General features: G+C 52.6%; 1 protein-coding gene across 1 annotated transcript in view; it reads right to left on the reverse strand.

Moving 5' to 3' along the window:
* RUNX3 (RUNX family transcription factor 3) overlaps positions 1 to 22,956 on the reverse strand; it is a 61,234-nt gene extending 38,278 nt beyond the window's left edge. Inside the window, exon 1 of the mRNA XM_059895759.1 lies at positions 22,884 to 22,956. Within this exon, the coding sequence (XP_059751742.1) occupies positions 22,884 to 22,941 (58 nt within the window). The 5' untranslated portion in view covers positions 22,942 to 22,956. The remainder of the gene's footprint in view (positions 1 to 22,883) is intronic.
* Between the last annotated feature and the right edge of the window lie 1,105 nt (positions 22,957 to 24,061).

A 24,061-nucleotide genomic window follows, 5' to 3' on the forward strand; every position in this document is an offset into this window, starting at 1 on the left:
CCATGGCAGGGAGAGGGAGAAGGAGGGATGTGATTGGGAAGGGGACACTGGTGGGAGCCCTAAGGTCCACTTAGTGGGTTTTTTTTTTTAACATCTTTATTGGAGTATAATTGCTTCACAGTGTTGTGTTAGTTTCTGCAGTACAACAAAGCGAATCAGCCATATGCATACATATATCCCCATATCCCCTCCCTCTTGTGTCTCCCTCCCACCCTCCTTATCCCACCCCTCTAGGTGGTCGCAAAGCACCGAGCTGATCTCCCTGTGCCATGCAGCTGCTTCCCACTAGCTATCTGTTTTACATTTGGCAGTGTATATATGTCAATGTTGTCCTCTCACTTCATCCCAGCTTACCCTTCCCCCTCCCTGTGTCCTCAGGTTCATTCTCTGCGTCTGTGTCTTTATTCCTGTCCTGCCCCTAGGTTCATCAGAACCATTTTTTTTAGATTCCATATATATGTGTTAGCATACGATATTTTTGTTTTTCTCTATCTGACTTACTTCACTCTGTATGACAGACTCTAGGTCCATCCACCTCACTTAGTAGAGATTTTTAAAAGCTAGGTGGTGGGTTTATGGATGTCTGTTCTATTATTATCATTTAAACACTATTTATATACACTCCCTGTTACTATATTTTACAAGAAAATATTTTAAGAGAAAAGCAAAAGGTGAAAAAGCCCTCCCTCCCCGAAAAAGCCATCCCTCCCCGAAACCTCTGAAAAAATGATTGACAAAAATGCTGAAATTTGCATAGAGTTGCAAAACTGCCCATGGTGCATCAAAGTTGGAGAGTGTTTATTCTTGGCCAAATCACTGTTTCAACCAGATTGTCCTGTCCACCAGCTCACTCAGCTGAATCATCTGGTGGCCTTGAAGCCATGCTCATCATGGCAGCCCCCCCAAGTGGAGCATTTTGGGGTACCCAGCCCCTGCTGAGCATGCTCCCTACTGAGCTCCTTAAATCTTGCCAACAGCTTTCTAGGTACATGTCATCGGGCCTGCTTTACAGGCGAGGGACTGAAGTTCATTGAGTAAGTCTCCCGGACCCGTCTAGGAAGGGGCAGAGCTGGGATTTGAATCAAGATCTGTTGATGCTGAAATTGTGCCCTGCTGTATGCAGCAGCCTCACCCCAGGGGCCAGGCCCTTCAATATAATAACTAATGATATCCACACTTCACATGTATTATTTCATTTATCCTCACAGCCGCCTTATGTGTTAAGTACCCTTATTATTACTTCCATTATAGCACTAGGAAAACTGAGGCACAGAAAGGTTAATAAGTCGCCCCGGTTCACACCTCGGGTGAATGTCAGAGGTGAGCTTTGAACCTAGGCAGCCTGTGCTGCCCTGCCAGGCCCATGGGGAGCACAGACGCCATGGACACAAGACAAAGCTGTGGCCTGGGGTCCACAGATGACCCCCAGGAACCAAAGGCCAGCAGGAATGGATGGCTGGGGTTGGGGGATGCAGCAGGGAGATCTGCTCCCAGAGTGACACCAGCCCTATGCAATGAGCCTGTGTCCCTCCCTCTTCGCCTAGCAGGCCTGTGGCCCTTGGGGAGGTGCTGAGGATATGGGCAGAGCCAAACAGAGGCTAGAGCAAGCTCATAAATCCCTGCCTGGCGTGTCTGGGCCACAGGCTCAGACACCGGGCACTCTTTGTCGTTTGCTGTTGGCATGAGTTTGTCCCTGGCAAGAATGTGACGTTCATCACCTGTGCATCTCTGGGTGTCCCTGAGTGACTTCTGGAATGGGATCATAAAATGTGCTCAGACCCTGGATGGGGGCTGCACCCTCTTACTGCCCCATCTCTGAACCTCAGTCAAATCAGGGGTGGGCTTGATGCTCTGAAAGTCCTTAGCTCACAGAGACCTGGTCCCATCCTAGGAGCGCAGGGGGAAATGTTCCCAGTCCTATCCTCGGGGAGCCTTGCACTTGATGGGGGAAGAGCTCGGATGGAAAGGAAAAGGAGAAATAAGCAAAGGAAGGAGGAGGCTCTAGCTAGATTCATTCAGTCAACAAACATTTTTTGAGCACCTACTATGTGCCAGGGGTTATTTTAGGTGCTGAGGATACAGCAATGGACACGATAGCTTTGACTCCAACAGGGAAGGCACAAGATAAACAAGGAGGCAAATACATAAACACGAAGATAGACAGTGGGTGGTCACTAATTCCTTAGACAGGCGGGTCAGTGAAGGTCTCTCGGAGGAGGTGACATCTGCGCCGAGACCTGAAGGTTGAGGAGACTCAGGTGGAGGAAGGGAGAGGGGAGCTGGTGGGAGGGCCCACAGCACGGCAGGAAGCAGCTTCTCCCACCTGCCTTCTCCCACCTCCTCTGCACCGGGCATGTCCATGATTCTAAAACTTGTTTCCCCTTTTCCCCCTTTTTGCTTCTCCCACAATAGCCCTGAGAACCAGCTGGGGTGAATTGAAGTAGCCTGACCTAGAGCTGAGGAAACTGAGGCTGGAGATGAGAGGGGCTTGTACTGCATTCCTTTGTGCTCCAATGCCAGGACCCCACCAGGCCCCATACCCGGCCTGGGGCTCCTCAGGCCGGCGCCACTGTCCAGCATGTTCTTCAACCTCCAAGCCCAGGCAGGCGGCAGCCAGAGTGGAGTCAGGCCATGGGCACCGCTCCTCAGGGGTCACGGGGCTAGAAACGTGGGCCGCTGGGCAGGGCCTGGAAGGGACGGCGCTGGGGGCTGTGCAGGGGTCCGGAGCAGAGGGCGCCCGGCCCTGATTGGAACAAGGTGGCGGCCCTGGGAGCCCGGCCGGGCTTCACTGATCTTGCCCGGTGTTCTAGCCACCGGGCGGGGCCAGCACCGGGCAGGCTGCCGGTTTTCCCAGGTGTGGGAACACCCTGGGGGAATGGCCTTTCATGTGGCTGTGGGGTAGGCATGCCACCCAGCACGTGGGGAAGGCCAGGGCATCGGGGGCACGCTGGCAGTGTAGGGGCCTTCCGGAGACTTGGAACCCCACAGCCGGCCAATGTCAGGCTCCCGGAGACAGGGTCACGGGCTCCAGGCTCTGAGACACTGCGAGAATGGCGGAATCTTTGTCATCGGAACTCACATTTATTGAGTGTTCACTGTGTGCCAGGCGCAGTGCTGAGCACTTTATACGGTTAAACTCCGTGCATCCTGGGTTCTATGGTCCCCTCACTTACAGGTGGGGAGACCGAGTCTCATCAGAGTTAAGTAACCTACCTAAGGTCACACAGTTATGAGGCTTTTGTCCTAGAATATAATATCCCTAGAATCAGAGGGTCTTAGAGTGTGGAAATCACAGCTGGTTGATATTGGGAAGACCTTGAAGATCCTTGAGTCCAACTCCCTTGAATCCCTTTTCCTTCTCATCTTGCGATACTTCTGAGCGGAGTTTGGCCTTTGATGTGAGTGGGTGTCAGCTTAGCAGAACAGGATGGTACTGGGGGCAGGGGTTGAGGGCAGTTGAGGGCCAGGAGTGGGAAGGGGCATCACTGATTCTCCCCTTTCAATCAGCCCTGTGGGGTTCTGCACAACTGCCCCCCACTCTTCCATCTGTCTGTCCTCATCTCTTTCCACTCTTCCCTTCCCTCATCCCACTCCAGCCACGCGGCCTCCTCGCTGGTCCTCAAACACACAATTATACTCCCACCACAGTGCTTTTGCACATGCTGTTTCCTCTGCCTGGAAAGCCTTTACATTCAGTCTGCATGGCTCAACTCCCCACCTCAGTCAAGTCCCTGACACCCCAGTGAGAGGCCCTCTTGGAGACCCAGCAGTAGGCAGAGTAATGGCTCCAAAAATGCCCACATCCCAACCACTGAAACTGAATATGTCACCTCACATGGCAAAAGGGACTTTGCAGATATCATGAAGGTTAAGGACTTTGAGATGGGGAGATTACTCTGGATTACCTGGGTGGGCCTAATACATCACAAGGGTCCTTACAAGTGGAAGAGGGAGGCAGAAGAGGACAGTCAGAGGGAGACGTGAGATGGAAAACTGATTGGGGAACCAGAGAGATGTCAGCATGAGAAGGACTTGGCCCAATGTTGCTGGTTGTGAAGACAGAGGAAGGGGCCCCTAACCAAGGAAAGCAGATGGCCTTTAGAAGCTGGACAAGACAAGGAAATGGATTCTCCAGTAGCCTCCAGAAAGAAACACAGCCCTGCCAGCACCTTGCTCTTAGCGAGACTCACATAGGCCTTCTGAACCCCCAGATCTGTAAGATAATAAATGTATGGGCTTTAAGCTACTGCATTTGTGGTGATTTGTTACAGCAGTGATAGGAAACTAATACATCCTTCTTCCCTGATTTATACTTATTTAGCACAGTTATCATTGCCTGATAAATTACACTTTCACTTATGAATTGTCTTTTCCCTCCCCCAGCACCAGAATGTCAACTCCAGGAGGGCAGGGTATTTTTTTTTTTTTCATTTGGTTTTGCAGTCCCAGTTAGAGTTGCCATATTTAGCAAATAAAAATACAGAACACCAAGTTAAACTGAATTTCAGATAAACAACAAATACTGTTTTAGTGTAAAGTTGTCCCAACGATTGCAGTCATTCATTGTTTATCTGAAATTCAACTAATTTGGGTGTCCTGTATTTTGTCTGGCAACTCTACTCCCAGTGCCTAAAAATGTGCTTGGGATCATACTAGGATCTCAATAAATATCCGTTGAATGAGTGAAATAAATAAATGAATGAATGAATATTAAATTCTAGCTTAAAAATCCTTTTGGCTTCCAGAATTCCTACAGGATAAATAACAGCAAATAATGAAAGCAAACAGTTTCATGGCCCTTCCTATAAACCAGGTACCGTTCTGAGTGCATTACAATTACTAACTTACTCAGTTCTTGCAGTGACCCAATGGGGTCATTAGCCCACTTTATAGATGAGGAAACTGAGGCCCAGGAGGTTTAGTAACTTTCTCAGTCACACAGCCATCGAGTGGCAGAGTCAGGCAGTGCAGGGCCCTCGAAGACCCTGGCTCACAGAACATTCTAGCTTTATCTCCTAATTCACTTCCCTACACATAGTGGATTCTTTCTCTCTAATAGACCATGGTGCCTCTGTGAGGGGTGGCTTCCCTCTTTTCTCTGACTGCAGAACTCCTGCTCGTACACCAAAACCATGTCCTAATTCCCCTTCATTGTGAGACTGTCTCTGATGCTCCCAGGAGGACTTGGCCCCTTGTCTGAACACACTGTAAGGACTTGTTGTTTTGTCCTTTACTCCCCAAGACTGTGACCTCCCTGAGGACAGAACTGAGTCATTTTCAGCTCTTTGGCCGAGGAACTTAGAACTGAACATGGCTCTAAGGGACTTTCCAGAAGCATTTAAGGACCAATGAATGAATGAATGAATGAGCAGTGAATGAATGAACGAGGGAATGAACGGACATCTTTCCCACTCTGGGCCTCAGTTTTAGAGTCTAAGAAAGGGGAAGAACAATCTCTAATCCCTACCCCCTCATGTCTTGAAACAAAACACATTTTTTGCTGATAATAAGAATAATATACATTCATTAAAGAAAAATTGGAAAGTAATAAAATTATGCAGAAGAAAATTAAAACCACCCATATCCTGCCACCCAGAACAATTGTTAATATTTTGGTTTTCAGCCTTCTGGTATTCTTACTATATGTATAGATTTTTTTTCTTCTCTCCCTCCCCCCTCCCTCTGTCTTTCCTTCTTTTCTTTTCTAACAGTGGGAACCTGTAGTCCATGTTTTGAATCTGCTTTTGAAACTCACCAACATACAGTGTGCATTTCCCCTTGATATTGATCCTCTCCCTGACGGCAGGTGACAAAACTACACTGATGGGGCATGGTGGGGGTAAGTGTGTGGAGAGACCCACCCCCAGTTCCAGCTGGACCACCGTGGTATTCCCTCGTGGTCAGCCCTTTGGGGTGTTTCTGGATCTCAGTTATGAAGACACTGCTAGAACACCCCAGTGTGGATGTCTTAGCCTCATCCCTGGTCCCTCCCTTGGGATGTGTTCCAGGATGGGGAGCCCCGTGTGGACACTCTTGGGCTCTCGACACCACCTGCCTGCTGCTCCCCAGTCCCGCTCCTACCATTCGCCTTGGCTTTCTGGGCTTGGCAGGAAATTGTGGGAGTTATTTGACCTCCTCGGAAGAAAAACCCCCTCTACATCCAAGGCCTCACTGGTTCCATCCAGGCTGAAGATACCCATTCATTTAGCCATTTGTCCGCATTATGGTCTAAGGCTCATGATTTCCATCTCAGACACTCGGTTCCAACTGAAACAGCCTCAGACATCTCTGAGGGTGCTCACGACCTCAGGCCTGCATAGACATCATGTGTGTTAATAATTCAATGACTGAACTTACCTCATACCAGGCCCTGTGCATCTCTGTGCATCCCCACAATCACCCTTGGAAGTAGGGATGACTATCTCCCATCTTACAGATGAGAACACTGAGGGTCTGAGAACGAAGTGGCTTGGCTGAGCTCACAGAGCAGGGAAACAGGGCATCTGGGATTCACCCTAGGTTGGCCTGACTCAGTGTAAAACTGACTCTTCTGCCCTCCAGGGGCTGCACCTTTGTAGACCACTGATTCTACCCTGAAGAGCTGTGAGCCTTGTAATCTGGGGGTGCAAAGACCTAGACCCCCTGCCCCTGCTGCCTGCTACTTGATGGGGCAGAGTCCCAGCATCACTGGGAAGTAAGGAGAGAGCTTTGGCCTACAAGCTGGGTGGGCCAGATTCTGTCTGCTGTCCTGATGCCGTGTGTGCCCTCACCCTCTCCATCTGTAAAATGGGAGAGCAGGGACTCAGATGACAGCCTCCTGGGCATGCGGCTTCTCTGAGCACAGCCGTGGTGATACTCACCGCTGAGTCAAAGGAAGAGAGAACTCTTGTCAGACGGGCCACGTCATCAGAGGCAGCCAAGCCTGGTTCTTGCGGGGTTGGAGCAGGCAAGTCTCAGTCCTAGACCTGACAGCCCCAGGTGGAGCCTACCCACCACACCCCCCCAGCCCCGGCAGATGGGAGGCTATTTTTTAACCAACCCCACAGGAAGAAGAGGCCAGAAATGAGTTCAGGGGGTTAACCCAGGTCCCTGGGGACCCCTCCTATTTGCATCCTCTTTCCCCCACCAGCCAGGGAGCTGAGTGGACTTCACCTGGAGCTCCCTGGAGCCTTCCAGAGCTCCCAGCAGATCAGACTGTTGGAGCTGGAAGGTCCCCGAGTGGTCCCCGTGTGATAGGCAGGGAAACCGAAGCCCAGAGAGGTTGGACCAGGCCTGCCTTCCTCACTGCCCCCTCTGCTGTGTGCTTCCACCCCCTCTGCCTCCACCTTCCTGGGGTGACCCAGGGCAAGACCCTCCTGTCTCAGCCTCAGTTTTCCCACTTGTCAGATCATGAGTCCCCTCTGGGCATCTCTGAAGCATCTCCCAGCTGGAGAACCTCCTTCTGAGCTGGGGCCTCCACTCTGTCCCATCAGTCCTGGGTTTCCCATGAGGCTCGAGAAGCATTAGCGCTGTGGACAGGGGCCAGTGGCAGGTGTCTGGGGGCCCCCCAGGAAGAGGAGGAAATTCCTGGCCGGAGTAGCTGGGACCAGCCTGGGTAGGGGCAAAGCCGCTTCCCTTGCGGCCTCCCTCAGACCACACCACCAGGTGTCCCTGGTCCCCACAGACAGGGGTTCCTGAAAAGTCGGGTGTCTATCACAGTGGGTGCGGCCTCTGATGTGTGTTTGCCTCTGTGTGTGTGTGTGTGTGTGTGTGTTCACACGTACGTGGTGGGGGTGGGAGGAGCATGGGGGCCAGTGGGCACATGGGCCTGGGGGGACCAGACTTTGGTTGCTGAACAGGGGCAGCTTGTGACAGGCCCTACCACAACCACAGGTCTCACCCAGAACCCCATGGCTGGGGCTGGTCTAACCTGAAGGTGGAATGCACGTGGGGGAGGGGTGTATGCAGGGCAGGTGTACGGGGGGGAAGGGGCACATGCGACAAGGGGGTATATGTGGGGGAGGTTTGCGTGTGGGGGAGGGGATCATGTGGGATGGGGCATCTGTGGGGGAGGGGCCCACGTGGGGGAGGGGGGCACGCTGGGCCCAGGGCCCTGGTGCTGTCGGGGCCTCCAGGAACTGGGACCCCAGTGAAGGCCTGAGGGGAGCTGACTCTGACTTGCCTCCTTTTTATTGTCTGTTTAAAACAATACTGTTAATAAATAACATTCATTGAGGGTCTCACATAACACACCCCTGCCCCTGTGATACAAGTAGAATGAGCACAATGAAAAAACTTGGTCAAATACAGAAAAACACCTAAAAAATGTTGAAGCCTGAAATCTTAGAGCCAGGCTGAATACCACACATCTTTGAGGAGGAAGGTGTCTCTAGAGCCTCTTAATATAAATCGTCTTAATTCTCACACCCTGAGCATTTCACTGGGGCCGGGGGCGGAGCTTAGCACTTGAAATACTGTCTTAGTTAATTGTCTGAACTGTTGTTCTCTCCCTTGTACAGATGAGGAAACTGAGGGAAAGGGAGCTTAAATGTGACCCTCGGGGAGTAAGTGGTGGAGCTAAGATTCGAACCCAGGTCTGGCTAATTTGCAAGTGCAGATCCTCCCGGGGTCCAGGGCTCGGCTCCCCTGGGAAAACTGTGTTCACTCATTCATTCCTCCAGCGGTATTTACTGAGCGCTCCGAAGAGTCAGATCTAGCTCAGCACTGGGGACTTGGCCTTGAACAAGACAGACAGGCCCTAATCGGAGCTCCCAAATGGTCACAGACTGAGCCCCAACCCTGACCACAGCTTGACCCCCTACGAGCTGTAGTCCCGCCTCCCCCAGCCAGCAGGGGCCTTTATGAGCTTTTCATGGGCCACGGTGTGTCCAAAAGCCAAGGCCAGGTGCCTGCCTCACCAGTCCATTGTCTGCTCAGGCAGGGAGGCCATCAGGAGCCCACTCACCACCCCAGGCCCACCACTCTGGGCCAAGCCTCCTCGGGGCAGGGGGCTGTGTGCTGGCCTGGGGCCTGCCCGGGCAGGGGGCCGAGAAGTCCAGCTCCCCTCTTGCCTTGGCCGAAGGACAAGCCTCCACTCAGAGCATGGGGCAGGCCTGGAGTCTGAGCTGGTGTGCACCCCCCAGCAGCCCCTTTTTAGCCAAAGATAAAGGTATTAAGAATGTGGAGAGGCAACCGCGGAGCATTAAACGCAAGTGTGGGGACCTTCTGAGCTTGGAGCCCTGCAGCACCCCATGGGTTACAGCTCACGAAGCTGGCCCTGCCTGAGGGAGGGACCCAGCTCAGACGGGAGGGTCAGTCACCCAACTTCCACCCCAGCAACAAAGCCCCTGACATGCAGGGGTGCAGGGGGAGTGTGGGTGTGTGTGTGTGTCTAGCACGTATACTCAGGAGCTGTCTTTTGTGCACTAGGCTGTGCCTATGGGGGACATCGTGGCAGTGGTGAGGAGAGCCTGGGATTGAACCCCAGCTCCACCACCTATAAACTTTGGGAACTTAGGCAAGTGACTTCACTTCTCTGGGCCTCACTTTCCTCCTCTGCAAAATGGGGACAAAAATACCAACTGCTTGGGTTTGTCAGAGTTAGTAGTGATTATATCAAGTGCTGAGCCCAGTACTGGCATGAGTCAATTTCAGAGGTGACCCAGGGCAGGGGAATATATCCCCCCGGTAAGCAGGGTGGTCCATGAATAGGGGCAGAGGCATGTCTGTGTGTGCCCCTCACTCCACATGGAGGACCCAAGAGGGGAATTCTAGAGGACTGCTGCAGGATGCCCAGGCAGTAGGTTTGGGGTGTGGTGCTGGATCACACAGAACCTACACTAGGTGGGAGGGACCCCTGGGAAAGCTGGGCGTCCCAGGGAGAGGAGCCCAGAGGGAGAGGCCCCCACCAAAGTGCTCAAAGTGCTGTTATGAGAGGGATAACAGGGGCCCCTCCCTGCCGAATGAGAAAGGAGCCCTTTGCTTGTGCCATGCGAGGACTGGGCCAGCTATGGGATTTTGGCTTGGCTCCTTGGAGTGCTCTCTGAGCTCAACTTTGGCTCAACTTTCCCCCCCGGCCCCTCCCCGCCCCCACTGCTCCATGCCTCAGTTTCCCCAACTGTGCACTGAGGAAGGAGAGGACCACCATACATCAAGTGCTTTCTAAGTAGACCTTGCACTGTGTTTTACAAACCTCCCTCTCTTGGTCTTCAAATGATTACTGGCCCATTTCTCAGAGGAGGAAACTGAAGCCCAGAAATGGCAATGACTCACCCAGCAAGAAAGCAGCAGAGCTGATTCTGATTGGCTAGGCTCGTGGAAGTGCCGCCAGCCCTTCCCAGGAAGGAGGCCAGTGGAAGCCAAGGGATGTTCCTTTATCTGGGAAAACCTCAATTAACTCAGAGCTAATGTGCTGCGGTGAGGTGCACAGGCTCCGGATGCAGGTTTGAACCTCAGGTGGGTGATCCTGGGCAGGTGGTTTAACCTCTCTGGGCTTCAGTTTTCTCATGGATAAAACAGGTTTAATAATAGCACTTATTTTGTAGGGTTGTGAGGATCGAGTGAGCAAAGATCTGTAAGGCACTTAGTGCCTGGCATACAGTAAGAGCCATGTAAGTGTTTACTGCTAATGTGACTATTTAAGAGTTGAATTGTCATAATTTATATTTTCTAGATAATTATGCATTTATTAATTCCAATTTTGTACTTTTCCTTTTGCATTTAGGATCCAGCAAATTTCCCTTTCAAGTTTCATACAATTTCTGCTCCCACAGGCCTGCAGCTATGGTGGATTTAATAGCTTTCCCTAGAGCAGCTTTTCCCAAAGTGGGCTCTCAACACACCAGCTCCTTCAAGGAGCCAATGTTCGTTAGCATATCAAAGGCTCTGAAAAGTCCTGCAGTAAAATCCTCTGTGGAGCACTGCTTGATACAGTCATTCCTGATCTTATTTGGTCACAGAGCCCCCTTTATTTCTTTTTTTAAAATTAATTTTTATTGGAGTATAGCTACTTTACAATGTTGTGTTAGTTTCTGCTGTGCAGCAAAGTGAATCAGTTATACATACACATATATCCACTCTTTTTTAGATTCCCTTCCCATTTAGGTCACACCACAGAGCACTGAGTAGTGTTCTCTGTGCTATACAGTAGGTTCTCATTAGTTATCCATTTTATATATAGTAGTGTGTATATGTCAATCCCAATCTCCCAATTCATTCCACCTTCCCTTCCCCCTTTGGTAACCATAAGTTTGTTTTCTACATCTGTGACTCTATTGCTGCTTTGCAAATAAGTTCATCTGTTCCATTTTTCTAGATTCCACATATAAGCGATATTATATGATATTTGTCTCTCTCTTTCTGACGACTTCACTCTGTATGACAATCCCTAGGTCTACCCGTGTCGCTGCAAATGGCATTATTTCATTCCTTTTTATGAGCCCCCTTTATTTCTGCTCAACACCTGAAAACATCTGCTGAACACACGTTGGGAGATGCCCCACTCATTTCCTGGTTTCTAGGAAATGGCAGAGCTGTGAGCAGCGCCCCTCACAGAGACGAGTGGTTCCACCTCTACAGAAATCATCTCCAGTAACTTGCTTCCATTGCTCAGCTGGTTCCCTGCATTCTCATCATCACTGTCTGATTCAGTCCCCACAGCATCCTGGCGAGGTCAGTAGCGTCAATATCCCCATCTCACAGGTGAGGAAACTGAGGTTCACGAGGTTAAGTGGCCACACAGCCAGTAAGTGGCAGAAACAGGAGGCAAACCCACAACTTCTGATTCTAAACCCCACATTCTTTTTTCTGTACGTTGATAAGAAAAATAAAAATAGATCTCATTCTGCCAGGATCAATCTTCCCTGGTGATATGCTTTTAAAAATCTAAAGTCTTTTTTTTCCCCTATAGCATGGAATATATTACAAACTTAAATCTTCAGCAGCTTTCTTCTGCTTACAAAAGCAATCTGTGATGATTGGGTATAAAACTTTTCAAACATTTTGAGTTGGAAAATGAAAAACTCCATAACCTCACCTCAAGCGATAACCTGGGTTAACAGTTGGGCATACACTCTTCTAGATCTGGATGGTCCCACATGTGCTATTTAAATTAAAATAATTAAAATAAAATAATATTAAAAATTCAGTGTCTCAGTCACACTCGTGGACCTGGGTGGGCACATTTCAAGTACTCAGTATTCACACGCAGTGAGTGGCTACTGTATCGGGCAGTAGAGACAGAACATTTTCAACATCACAGAAAGTTCTATTGGACAGCATTGCTCCAGACTCTCCCAAGACATATCCCGACATATATGCATAATGATTGTTAATATTTTTGGTGAAGTTCCTGGATATGTCACAAGTCTCCGTATGACCTCACCCATAAAGGGAAGAGACCCTCTAGAGGCAAAAACCAGACACAGGGAAAAACAGTCTAGACAGAAATACACTGAATGTTAGTGGTTTTCTCTGGGTGTTGAGATTACAGAGTTTATTTTTAAATTTCCTAGGTCCTTCAGGTGATCTACAACCTAAAATGCCGGTGGGGTGGGGGTGTCGGGTGGATTTATGTTTTCCCTAACTTTCTTGCTGGTTCTAAAAGCTTCAAGGTATGCTCTTGCCCAAGGCTTAATTTATTATCATTGTTTTAAAAATTGTGGACTCATGAAGAATGGAGGCCTGCACAAGTCAAAGGAATGAAGCACAAAAGAAGGAAAGGCAGACAGAGGTTCATTTTCAGGCCAGGGCCCCTCCAGCCTAGGGCTGTTTTAGGCAGGTCCGGCTTCATGGGCCTGCAGGCCAAGCAGTCACACAGGCTCCCTTGCTTAGAAGAGTCCCACGCTTGGTTTCATGCTCTGCAGTTGCCATCTTGAAATTCTTAATGATTTTTGACCAAGGGGCTCTGCATTTTCCTTTTGCACTGTGCCCTGCAAATTGTGTCGCCGGCACTGGTCCCAGGTTCTCCCGGGGATGGGTCTCGTTTTGGCTGCTCTGACTTGTCCTCGTCTGACCACAGACGATCCCATCCATGGCGCACTCTATGTGCCTGAGAAAAAGTTTGCTTTCGTTGCTGAGGTGTGTGTCTAGAGAGTGATAAAAATAGGGCTCGCAAGCAGGTGCGAGAGGGCCCCTGTGGTCTGTGTTCACACACTTACATGCACTCCAGGCGCACGTCTACACTGGCCTATTTCAGAGAGCGGCCTGGTGCATCACAGGATGCTCTGCCCCACATCACTGCCCAGCTTGGATCCTGCCTGGACCCCCACTGCCTTGAAGGCCATGCCCAACCTCTAGGCCTGGCTCAACTTCCTTCCAGCCTCTTCTCCCTCAACGTCGCCACAGGACTCACAGGCCCTCCCATTTCTAAGCAATCCTCTCTATGTGGTCCTTCTTCCATACCTTTGTCCATGCTATTAATTCTGCTTGGACTCCCCAATGTTCCTTCCTTCCCAGATCTACCTGTCTCAGATTCTACCCTTTCTGGGAAGCCTTCTGGAATTATTTGAGAAGGGCCTGAAGGTACTCTAATTGCATAGAAGAAAATATGAATCACCTTGCCTGGAGGAATCAGGGAGGGCTCCAAGGAGGTGGTGAGCCTGGGCCTTTAAGAAGAGATGTCTGCCAGGTAGAAAAAGGAGAGTTTTGTCAGGCTGGCTTTGATATCAGACAGATTCTGACATGAATTTGGGCTTCACCGGTTACTAGCTACATGACATTGGGTGAGTTACTTCCCTTTGCTGAGCCTCAGTTTCCTCATCTGTAAAATGGGGATAATATTGATAACACCTACTACATGGATTAGAGATTAACTGATTAACTGAAATTAGAACCACCACAGTGCCTGGCACACAGCAAATCATCAACAAACATGATTCCCCTCTCCCTTCCTCAGTGTCTTCCTTCTGTGAAATGTTAGTGTCCATCGCCCATCGCTCTGGGTCTGTCTGTTTATTCATCTCTGCAATGGAGGTAGTGGTGCCCAGCACAAGGAGCTGTGATGAGGGTTCCATGGGGTAATGGGAAGTTACAGAAGTCCCAGGAGCCTGAGATTCTACACCGATAGGAAGGGCATAAGCCGAAGGGGTGCTGGCCTTTCTCACTGGGGCATTTCCCTGAGGCAAACTTTCCATACATCACGAGGATGTCAGCTCCAGGAGGTCAGGCACCTTTGTCTGTTTTGTCTGCTCCTGAATCCTCAGTGCCCAGGACAGTGTTTGGCATGCAGGTGATGCTCAATAAATGTCCATTGAATGATCAGCAGCGCCAATTGGCCCACATCACACCCCAAGTCCTGGGCACTGGGAATGGGAGAATCCAGGAAAACCAGCCCTTTCCAGGAAAAACTGTCTTCAGATTGGGACCACAACACAGGCCACAAGCATTTCCCAAGCACCTGCTGTATGCACGGCTCTGCCCAGCCCAAGGCAGACCCTTGCTCCACAGCCAGATAGGGAGGGCCGGGGAGGAAGATGACTGACATAGCGATTTGGGAAGAGGAAGAGAGACAAGGAGCGGCCGGTGGGGCCTTGGCTGGGCAGGAGCAGGCCGACCCCTCGCTGCAGCCCCGGCTGATGGGAGGCCCAGCTCACCTGCTCCTGGGAGTGTGGGGCTGCCTCTTCCTCTTCCTTGTTTTGAAAAAAAGTTTCCCCTAAATTTACAAGTAATACATGTTCAGTGTTTAAAAGTTTGGAAAACCTGGGCTTCCCTGGTGGCACAGTGGTTGAGAGTCTGCCTGCCAAGGCAGGGCACACGGGTTCGAGCCCTGGTCTGGGAAGATCCCACATGCCGTGGAGCAACAAAGCCCATGAGCCACAACTACTGAGCCTGCGTGCCTGGAGCCTGTGCTCCGCAACAAGAGAGGCCGCGATAGTGAGAGGCCCGCGCACCGTGATGAAGAGTGGCCCCCGCTCGCTGCAACCGGAGAAAGCCCTTGCACAGAAACGAAGACCCAACACAGCCAAAAATAAATAAATAAATAAATAAATTAAAAAAAAAAAGAAGTTTGGAAAACCTACAAAAATCACCAAGAGAATTAGAAATAAAGGCTCTCCGCCATCACTGCATCATGTAGCACTAACTACAACATTTTCGTGTTGCCCTTCCAGTCTTTTTTCTAAGGTGGCCTTGTTCCCAGAGGCGGCTTCCTCTGCCTGCCCGGAAAGGGATATGCCTGCTGTACAGGGGAGAGCCAGGCTCAGTGCCATGAGCCCCTGCCACTCCTAACATGGGGCTCCAACCATGCTGGCCCTGAGGCATCTTCCTAAGATATGAGGGAGCCCAGAGCTGTGGGTGAGGCCTCAGCAGGGCTTCTTCCATGGAGGGTAACGGGGGGGCAGAACTCGGGTTCAGTGAGGGAGGATGGAATAGAAGTCCTCAAGGTGGGGGCACTTCTTGGGGCCATGCAGTGTTGGCCTTTAGCCACTGGGCACCCGGGCGAGTTGAGTCTGGGGCAGGGGCATGACCAAAATGGACCTCCCTTCTCTTCCCCATGCCCCTTCTTTTCACCCCCTTTCATTTGAGCACCCCAAGTTTTCCTTCCCTTAACACCTTCTACTTGCTGTACACCCAGCCGCTGTTCTCCTCTTAACAAAGGTGAGCAGATCAGAGAACTCACTGGCACTGGACCCTGCGTTCTAAAAAAAGCCCAGCTGGCAATGCTTCACCCCAGAGGGGCCGAGTGCGTGGTGGAATTTCAGTCCACCAGTGTCCACTTTCAGTGTCACACAATGAAGGATGTTCTGGGGGGGCTGATTTCGGTCACCCCTGCGAATCATAAGTTATGGCATCCGCCCTTTCCGCCCACACGTAAGTCTGAACCTTTTGCCAGAAACACTTTTCCCAGACGCGAAAGAAAACCCCAAAGAGGAACCTAACCCTTCACACGGCTGCACCAATTGGATGTGAGAGCTCAGGCACCCACCAGCAAGCGTTTCAAAGAACGAGCCAGATGGCAAAGGGGAAGTGAGGGGAGAAGCTGGAACCCTCCCTGGAGGTCAGTGTTGGTCCATCTATTCATTGGTCCTTTCACCCTCTGTCTCCTCCCTCCTCTTAGCAAGAAGCGCTGAGCCTGACCTGCTCCCAGGAGCACCCCACCAGACAGGAGGGGGTGGGGGGAGTGAGGGCGGGGGCAGGGCACTCCCGAGGCCTGGAGGGGAGAAGGGGGGAACCCGGGAAGGCTCCCCAGAGGGGGCGGCCTTTAGGCTGGGTCTTTTTATTTTTTTAAAACATCTTTATTGGAGTATAATTGTTTTACAATGGTGTGTTAGTTTCCGCTTTATAACAAAGTGAATCAGTTATACATACACATATATCCCTATATCTCTTCCCTCTTGCGTCTCCCTCCCTCCCTCCCACTCTCCCTATCCCACCCCTCTAGGTGGTCACAAAGCACCGAGAGCTGATCTCCCTGTGCTATGTGGCTGCTTCCCACTAGCCATCTATTTTACATTTGATAGTGTATATATGTCCATGCCACTCTCTCACTTGGTCCCAGCTTACCCTTCCCCCTCTCCGTATCCTCAAGTCCATTCTCTAGTAGGTCTGCATCTTTATTCCCATTTTGCCCCTAGGTTATTCATGACCATTTTTTTGTTTGTTTGTTTTTTAGATTTCATATATATGTGTTAGCATGCAGTATTTGTTTTTCTCTTTCTGACTTACTTCACTCTGTATGACAGACTCTAGGTCCATCCACCTCACTACAAATAACTCAATTTCGTTTCTTTTTACCACTGAGTAATATTCCATTGTATATATGTTAGGCTGGGTCTTGAGAGGAGAGAGGCAGGTTTCTCACCTTCCCCATTCTGTTCAGAGTCAGACTCTTTTGCCCAGGAGGAGCGGGAACATGAAATAGTCATAATTTCCATAATTATGGAGGTCTTGCCTCTGCACCAAGCCCTATATGAAGTACGTAATATACACGATCTCATTAACCCACCCAACACATTCTGAGATGGCTACCGTTTGTTCTCCTGATTGTACGGATGAGAAAACTGAGTTCAAAGAGGCGAGGCACTTTGTCCGAGGCCGCAGAGTGAGGAAATGGTGGGGCCTGGCTGCAGCCTGGGCTTGTAACTAACTGCATTTCATGTGGCCTCTTCCCCAGAGGATGCCCTCTTCCCCATCCCCATCTCTGGGAGCCATTGACAAGAGGCCTGACAGTCCCGCTCCAGTCTCCCCCATGCTTACCTCTCTCCAGCACTGAGAACACCAGGTGGTTCGTGCTGGAGATGGAGCAATGGGGTGATACGTGGGAACATCTGCCGGGTGGAAAGTGAAAGAACATGGGGAGGCGGTGGGGCCGAGGGGCTCAAAGAGGTGGCCGGGCTGAGTGAGCACTCGCTATAGACCAGTGCCGTGCGCAGGGCTTCAGGGCAGGGTCACATTCTCCCTTGCAACCACTCTAGTCCCATCTTATAGAGGAGGAAAGAGACTCAAAGAGGTGAATTAACATGTTGGGTCACCCAGCTATCTAACAGCTTAAACCTGGCTTGACTCTTAAACTGTATGCGAGCCTGGTTCCCGAGTAGTTGAGAAAAGTTGGTGTTCCTGCTACGGAATTCGACTTCACACAAGACCACACATCTCTTTGGACCTCAGTTTCCCCATCTATAAACCGAGGAGGAGGCACTCTGCCTGCCAGGTCCAACATTCTCCTGGATTCACTCACTGTTCCTGCTTCTTGTGGAGTCTCCCCGTATGACAGGTCTCGCTCCTAGCCCCAGTGCCACGACTCCCAGCCCAGCTGTGTCCCTCCAGGATGTGCTGTTTCAAGGCGGGTGATGGAGGGCTCGGGTTCCACATCCACTGAGGGATAAAGCCCTCCCTTCCTACCTCCCTCCGTCCCCTTCCAGCACGTAAGGCAGGCTACTGGGCACCAAGGCGGGAGTGACTAGCTGGTCCCCCAGGCCGGCCTGGGCCCGGAAGCTCCCAGGAGGCCAGGGCTCCCTGGTGGCCACAGGTAGTCCCAGGGAAGACTCCTGGCAGAGGGGTGCTTGAGCTCAGTCTTGAAGATTGGGTGAGACTCCTCAGCTGCCAGCTGGGTACCCCCCTGCTTGGTGGGTTTGAGGAAGGGTCTGCAGATGAGGCATCCCCAGGAGATGGGAGCAGGAGCTGGTGTTGCGGCCGCCCCACTGAACCCTGAGCCCAGAGCCCAGGTTCTCCGCCTTTGGAGGAGTCTGGACCGGCTCAGAGGCGAGGCTGGGGTCAGGGGGTGCTTCTGCCTCCCTCCCCTAGGAGACTTCTAGAAGGTCAGGTTTGCAGGCCCTGTTGCTCAGGGGCATCTGACTCCTGGCCCCTCTCCCCTCCTAGAGCTCCTCCACCCTCTCAGGTAGCCGAGCGGGCCTCAGCTTTGATGCGGCCACCTCAAGACTGAGGCGTCAATGGGCTCTCTATGTGACCAGTGGGGCCGCTGGGGGCCGCCGGCCGCCGTTGTGGGCACGGGTGAGGCCTGGACACACAGTCCCACTGTGTGAGGCCGGCTCATGCCCGCCCAGACCCTGTGGCCAGTGGGGGACTCCCAGGAATGCCCTTCCCGCCTGGGGGGCACTGTGGACTGGCAGGGTGGTCTGGGGAGATGGGCGTGTGCAGGGCGGACTCAGGAGCTGCCATCAAAGGGCCCCGGCAGAGGTGGCGCCAGGCAAGTGCCAGAGTGGCTGTGGGTGGCTGGCGGTCAACCCCTTCGTCTCCCAGGGTCATGGGGGAGGGAGGCGGCCAAGGGCGCTCTACTCAGGGTGACCAACCATCCTGGGGTGCCCAGGACTCGGGAGAGCCCTCTGTTGTTTAGCCACTGCCCCGAGCTGAGCACAGGACACGGTGAGTGACCTCTCTGGTCGCGGCAGCTCTCCTCCCATCCAGTGACCTCTGAGTCAGACCTCCCGGCTAGACCTGCCCAGGGCCGTTCTGTTCACCCCACCTCACACCTGAGAGGCCGTTTCCCGTTCCTTCCAGGTGCCTTCAGCGGTGCAGCTGCCCACCGCTGCTCAGAGAACTCTGGCCAGACAGGCCCGTCCTGGTCCCCTTCCAGCACCTCACCCCACATGGTGCCCACAGCCATCCCAGGAGGTGCCACAGTCATCTCATCCTTTCCTGCCTCTGCATCTTTGCCCACCATTCCCTCTGCCTGGGACATCCTTTCCCCGTCTGTCACCCCCTCACCCTGCAAGGCCCAGCTCCAGGAGGACTGTCCTCTCCTCCCCCAGGCTGACCAGTGCCCCCTCTCTGGTCCCCCAGCCCCCTGTTCTTTGTGCCTTATAAATTTATCACACTCCAGTGCAATTTTCACTTTACCCGTCTCTTTCCACACCAGACTGTGACCTTTTCAAGGGTGGAGAGACTGACCTAGTCACCCTTGTACCTGAGCTCCCAGCACAAGGCCAGGCTCCTGATAATTTAAAAAATGAAGGCATTTATTGAGCACTTACTCTATGCCAGGCACCCTGCTCATTTAATTCTCTCCAGAGCCCATGAACTTGGTGTAATCATCATTCCCATTTTACAGATGGGGAAACAGAGGCACAGAGAGGTGAAGTGGCTCGCCCCAGGCTACAAAGTTAGTGAAGGGCAGAGTCAGGACTTGAGCCTGGAGAGTCTGATTCCAGAGCCCAGCTTGAATCTCGGTATCTACTCCTTGATAAGCTTTTGGGGAATTACTGAATAAAGGAAAACCTTTATCTCCCTGAGTCTCCCAATTCCTGCATGTGGCAGCTTAGACCCATTTCCTCCAGTTCCCTCCCTGGAGGGGTGCCCTCCCTCAGTGTCCTGGGGAGAGTGCTTTTGTCCATGGGGGGTGCAGTTGGAGGGTGCTGTGGGAGGGACCTGCTGCAAGGGGGATGCCCCCAGGGGGCTCAGAGAAGGGCCTCGTGGGGCAGATCCAGAATAAAGGAGCTGGCCCTCCATGGGTTGTGGATGGGCCCTTGGGCAGCATCAAGGCCGTTGCCCACATTTGTCAGGTGGGGAAACTGAGGCCCAGAGACCGGAAGGGACTTGCCCATAGTCACACAGTGTACCATTAGGCCTCAGCTTCCGCATTTGTCAAAGAGAATATTCATACCCCTTCTCCGACCTGGGAGAGTCCCGGCGAAGAGATGGGAGAAGGTGGTGAATTGCTCAGGGCTCGGGGCACTCCAGGAGCCCCCTTTGCCCTCTCAGTGCCTGGAATTCTGCCATCCGTCTGCCAACTCTGTGGGTTAAGCATCGCCCTCTTCACGTCTCTTCCTCACCCTCTACTTCGTGTGGGAATCAAATGCCTCTTCATGCTCTCCCCAAACCTCTTTGTCACAGGGAACTGAGAGGAGTTCTGGAATCGGGAAGCCAAACTTAAAAGCTCTCGAGGGGCAGTGATGTCGTGAGACCCGCTGGCTCTGCTGCCTCCTGCTGAGGAGCCGGGACCGCAGGCCTGCATTCAGGGGGGTCTGTGAACCCAAGTGGGAAACACGTGACAGCTTTCCTTTCACTGACCTCTAACCAAAATTTAGCATCTTTTGCCACAGTGATTTTGTCACCCATGGAAATCACAGATATCCTCCAGTCTCATCAGGGCTGTCACGGATTCTCTTGAAATACCATGTATGCCCGTTCCTGCTGCATTATGGCCGTTACTATCTCCACTGAGAGGCCCATGGTCACGGAGTCACAGACTTGCTTTTATATAGTTTGATAACTGTATTTCCATAGATTTGGGGTTTTTTCATAGTTCTTTGTATTTTGTTTTATGCGTTTAAAAATTCGATTCTGAGGAGTCCATAGGCTTCCTGAGACTCCAGAAAGGTCTGTGGTTCAGGGCAGGTTAAGGACCCTACATGGGACAGCATGTAGCCGAGCACCGCAGGACCCAGAGGTTGGATCTCTTTGGGGACAGAATTGGCAGCTGCAGCCTTGTGAGCCTCCAGAGACAGAATTTGGTAGACAGATCCCCCGAAGTGAGCAGAATGTGGGGGACAGAACTGGGCAGGAGAGAGGGGGCCAGACAATGGGGACAGAACACGGAGCTGCAGGGAAAGCCTCAGACCCCAGACCCTGAGGCCTCCCCCCAGACCCTGGTTTACAAGACGCATCTGCACCCCTGTCCACCAGGGATCAGCCCGTTCTGTGCGCACAGCCGGCCCAAAGCCACCAGCTCTCCTTTTCCTCTCCCTCTGTGTCACCGTTTACCATCTCTCAGGCCCCATGGCATCAGGAGCCCATCCTAGGTGGGTGGCCCTTTAGTCCTGTCTCCCAAGTTTCCTTTGTTTTAAACTCGACATTTCTCCATCTTGCTCACGGAGGGAGAAATACAGATTACAAAGACCCAGCAAATGGTTTTTATAAACTCTTATTTTCTTGCCACAGAACTGCCTTTAATTAGCTCTGAGGACTACAAAGGGAACAGCGTTATAATGGGAGCCGCTTGAAGGAAGGAGCCCGTGGCGCTCGGCTCCCAGACCTCGGGCTGCTGCTGGTCACCAGCCACAAGCAGGTCTGATGGGAGCGCCCCGCCTCTCCCCACTCAGCCCCCACATGCGGCCACACAGCCTGCCTCAGCTTCTCTCCAGGGAGGAGGAATGGGTCCAGCCCTCAGACAAGCCCTCGCGGAAACCTCTGGACCATAAGCACCCAGATGTGCCTCAGTCCCTGCCCAGAGCTGGCTGCTCAAGGACGGGCTCAGAGTCACTCTGTTAGCCCACAGCAGGACAGGCAGATGGGCAGAAGGGCAGATGGACAGTGAGACCGACTTCTGTGTCTCAGCCGATCACCTCAGCTGAGAAGAGGCAGCACCAGGCCCCCAAACCCTGGAGCTCTGGATGCCCCTCAGTCCTTCTGTCCTGGAGGAGAACTCATCCCCGTGTATAACCCAGAGGCACTGCCCTCATACACAGTCCGTTCCCAGCCTCAGGCGATCAGAATGTCACAGCCAGAGGGGCCTCCATTTGGGGCACAGAGAGGTTAAGTAACTGTCTAAGGCTGCTCAGCACAGTCGCCACTGAGCTGGGACTCAGACTCAGGGCCTCTTGACCTCCAATCTCCGGTGCCACAGCCCCCTCTGGGCTCCTGCTAGCGGGGAGGAAGGCTGCAGGGGGGCCAGACAGAGGCAGGAACAGTCTCCCCCCGAGTTCTAGCCTCAATCAGAGGTATCAAATGGGGGATCCCGGGACCCTATCCTTTTTGAGGCACATTAACTCCGACCTCTGGGTTCCTCTAGGCCACGAATAGAGGTGGAAGCCACCCAGAAACACTTATTTCTACCCGGGACCAAGTCCATAAGCCTTCCCAAGGGCTGCTCCCTCAACTCCAATCCAGTTTCAAGGCCACGCAGAGCTGCACGAGTTCCAACAAAAGCCTGTAGCCCCTTCCTCCCTCTGCTTCCCTCACCCCAGGGATTACTCGGAAAATGCCATGCAGGAGAAGTCCTCGGGAAGGTCTCTAGATCCTAAGGTGTAGCCTTGCCCCCTGCCTGCTCCATGGCTCTGGTCAGAAGCTGGCTGGGCTCTGGGGGATCGGAATATTTGAGTGTCTGCCTGAGCACAGGTGGAGGGTCTGAGCTCTCCGGGTGGGCCAGGGGCTGGGGCAGCTGGGCTCAGGAGCCCTGATGGTGAGGCAGGAAGCCTCGGGTCACAGGGACACCCCCGTGTCCTCTCCACCCCACGACCCTCCGAGGTCTGGCCTTTGAGGTCTTGAGGTCTTGTGGTATCCATTGCGCCCACCACGAACAGTCCCCACCAGCTGAGGATGAAAGTCCACAAGGATGTTCCACTCCAGGAGACCACGGAGGCCACCAAGCCCTCTTCCCACCTCAGGCTTTCAGAAGCCAGCGGATTTAGGTAGTCAGCTCGGGCACTTGAAAGCAGCCAGGGCTGGCGGTGGAGGGTCGCGGTCCGGGGCCTGGCCACAGCTCCCCACCCGAAAGGGGGATCATTACTCACCGCGGATGAAGGTCGGCGAGTAGGTCGGGAAGGAATCGAAGATGCTGTTCGATGCCATGCCCCGCTCTGAGGAAGGCGAGGTTTCAGCCCTTCAGGGGGTTGGGTTGGGATTGACTTGGTTGGCTGTTGTTTTATTTTTTCCTAGCTACTTTTGAAAACAAGGGGGGGGTGCCCTGCTGCTTTTTGTTTGTTTTTTTTCGTTTTGTCCCTATTTTCCCCCTACTGCTATGAAAAAGAAAAAAGCAAAGAACGCGAGAGTGTGTGTGTGAGCGAGAGAGAAAAAAAATCCCCAAGGAAAGTAAGTTTCTGTTTGTACCCAAGAATTTGGATTCCAGGTCCCACAGGAATGTCTCGCCACAAATTTTCAACAGAAGCGTATGCAGAGTGTATCATTAGATGGCGGGAAGGGGCCTTCGGCAGCCAGGGCAGGAGTCGCAGGGCAGTGAGAGCAGACCCAGCCCAGTATCAAGCGCCACGGGAATGAATGAATGAGGCTCGCCCCCGGCAGAGCTCAGCTCAGTGGGTGCGAGGGCGGCCTGGGGGTGGGAGGACCGGGAGCCAACCAGCTCCGGCGCAGGGACCTGAAGGCGGCTGAGGGCCTGGCCTTGTGGTTCTGTGGTTGAGGGACCAGGCCTTCACGGTGTCAACCCGACCTCAGCTCACAGGATGCAAGAAGTCAGCTCGCGGCCTTGGCCCATTGGCTGGGCGGCGGTCACCTGGGCCGTGATGTCACAGCCTCTTAGAAGATCTTGTGGCTGCCTCCCTCTCTTTTAAGAAAAAAAAAAAAAAAAAAAAAAAGAAGAAGAAGAAGAAAGAAAGAGAAAGAGAGAACAAAAAGGGATGGCTTTTATTTGTGGAGCTGGCCTCAGCACGTGGCCCAGAAGCAGAACTGGAAGCGGCTGGGGAGGGAGTGGCGTGGGGGGCGGTTTGGATCCTGTGGGAGACCCCTTTTTAATTAAGGCCAGTGTTGGCCCGGGCAGCCGGGAGCCCTGCAGGCCCCCCACCCTGGGCTGCGTGTGGCTCTGCCCGGGTCATCGTCCACCACTGCAGCCGGGGAGAGGCGTCCACATGTGTGGCTGGGTAGCACTTCAGGGAGATTTCAGGGGAGTTGGGATTAAGTACAAAGGGAAACACATGAAGGGGTGCCACCAGCGCTCATGCCGAGGCCTGTCTGCCTT

This window comes from Balaenoptera ricei, chromosome 1 (genome assembly GCF_028023285.1).
Source record: "Balaenoptera ricei isolate mBalRic1 chromosome 1, mBalRic1.hap2, whole genome shotgun sequence".
Taxonomy (NCBI): Eukaryota; Metazoa; Chordata; class Mammalia; order Artiodactyla; family Balaenopteridae; genus Balaenoptera; species Balaenoptera ricei.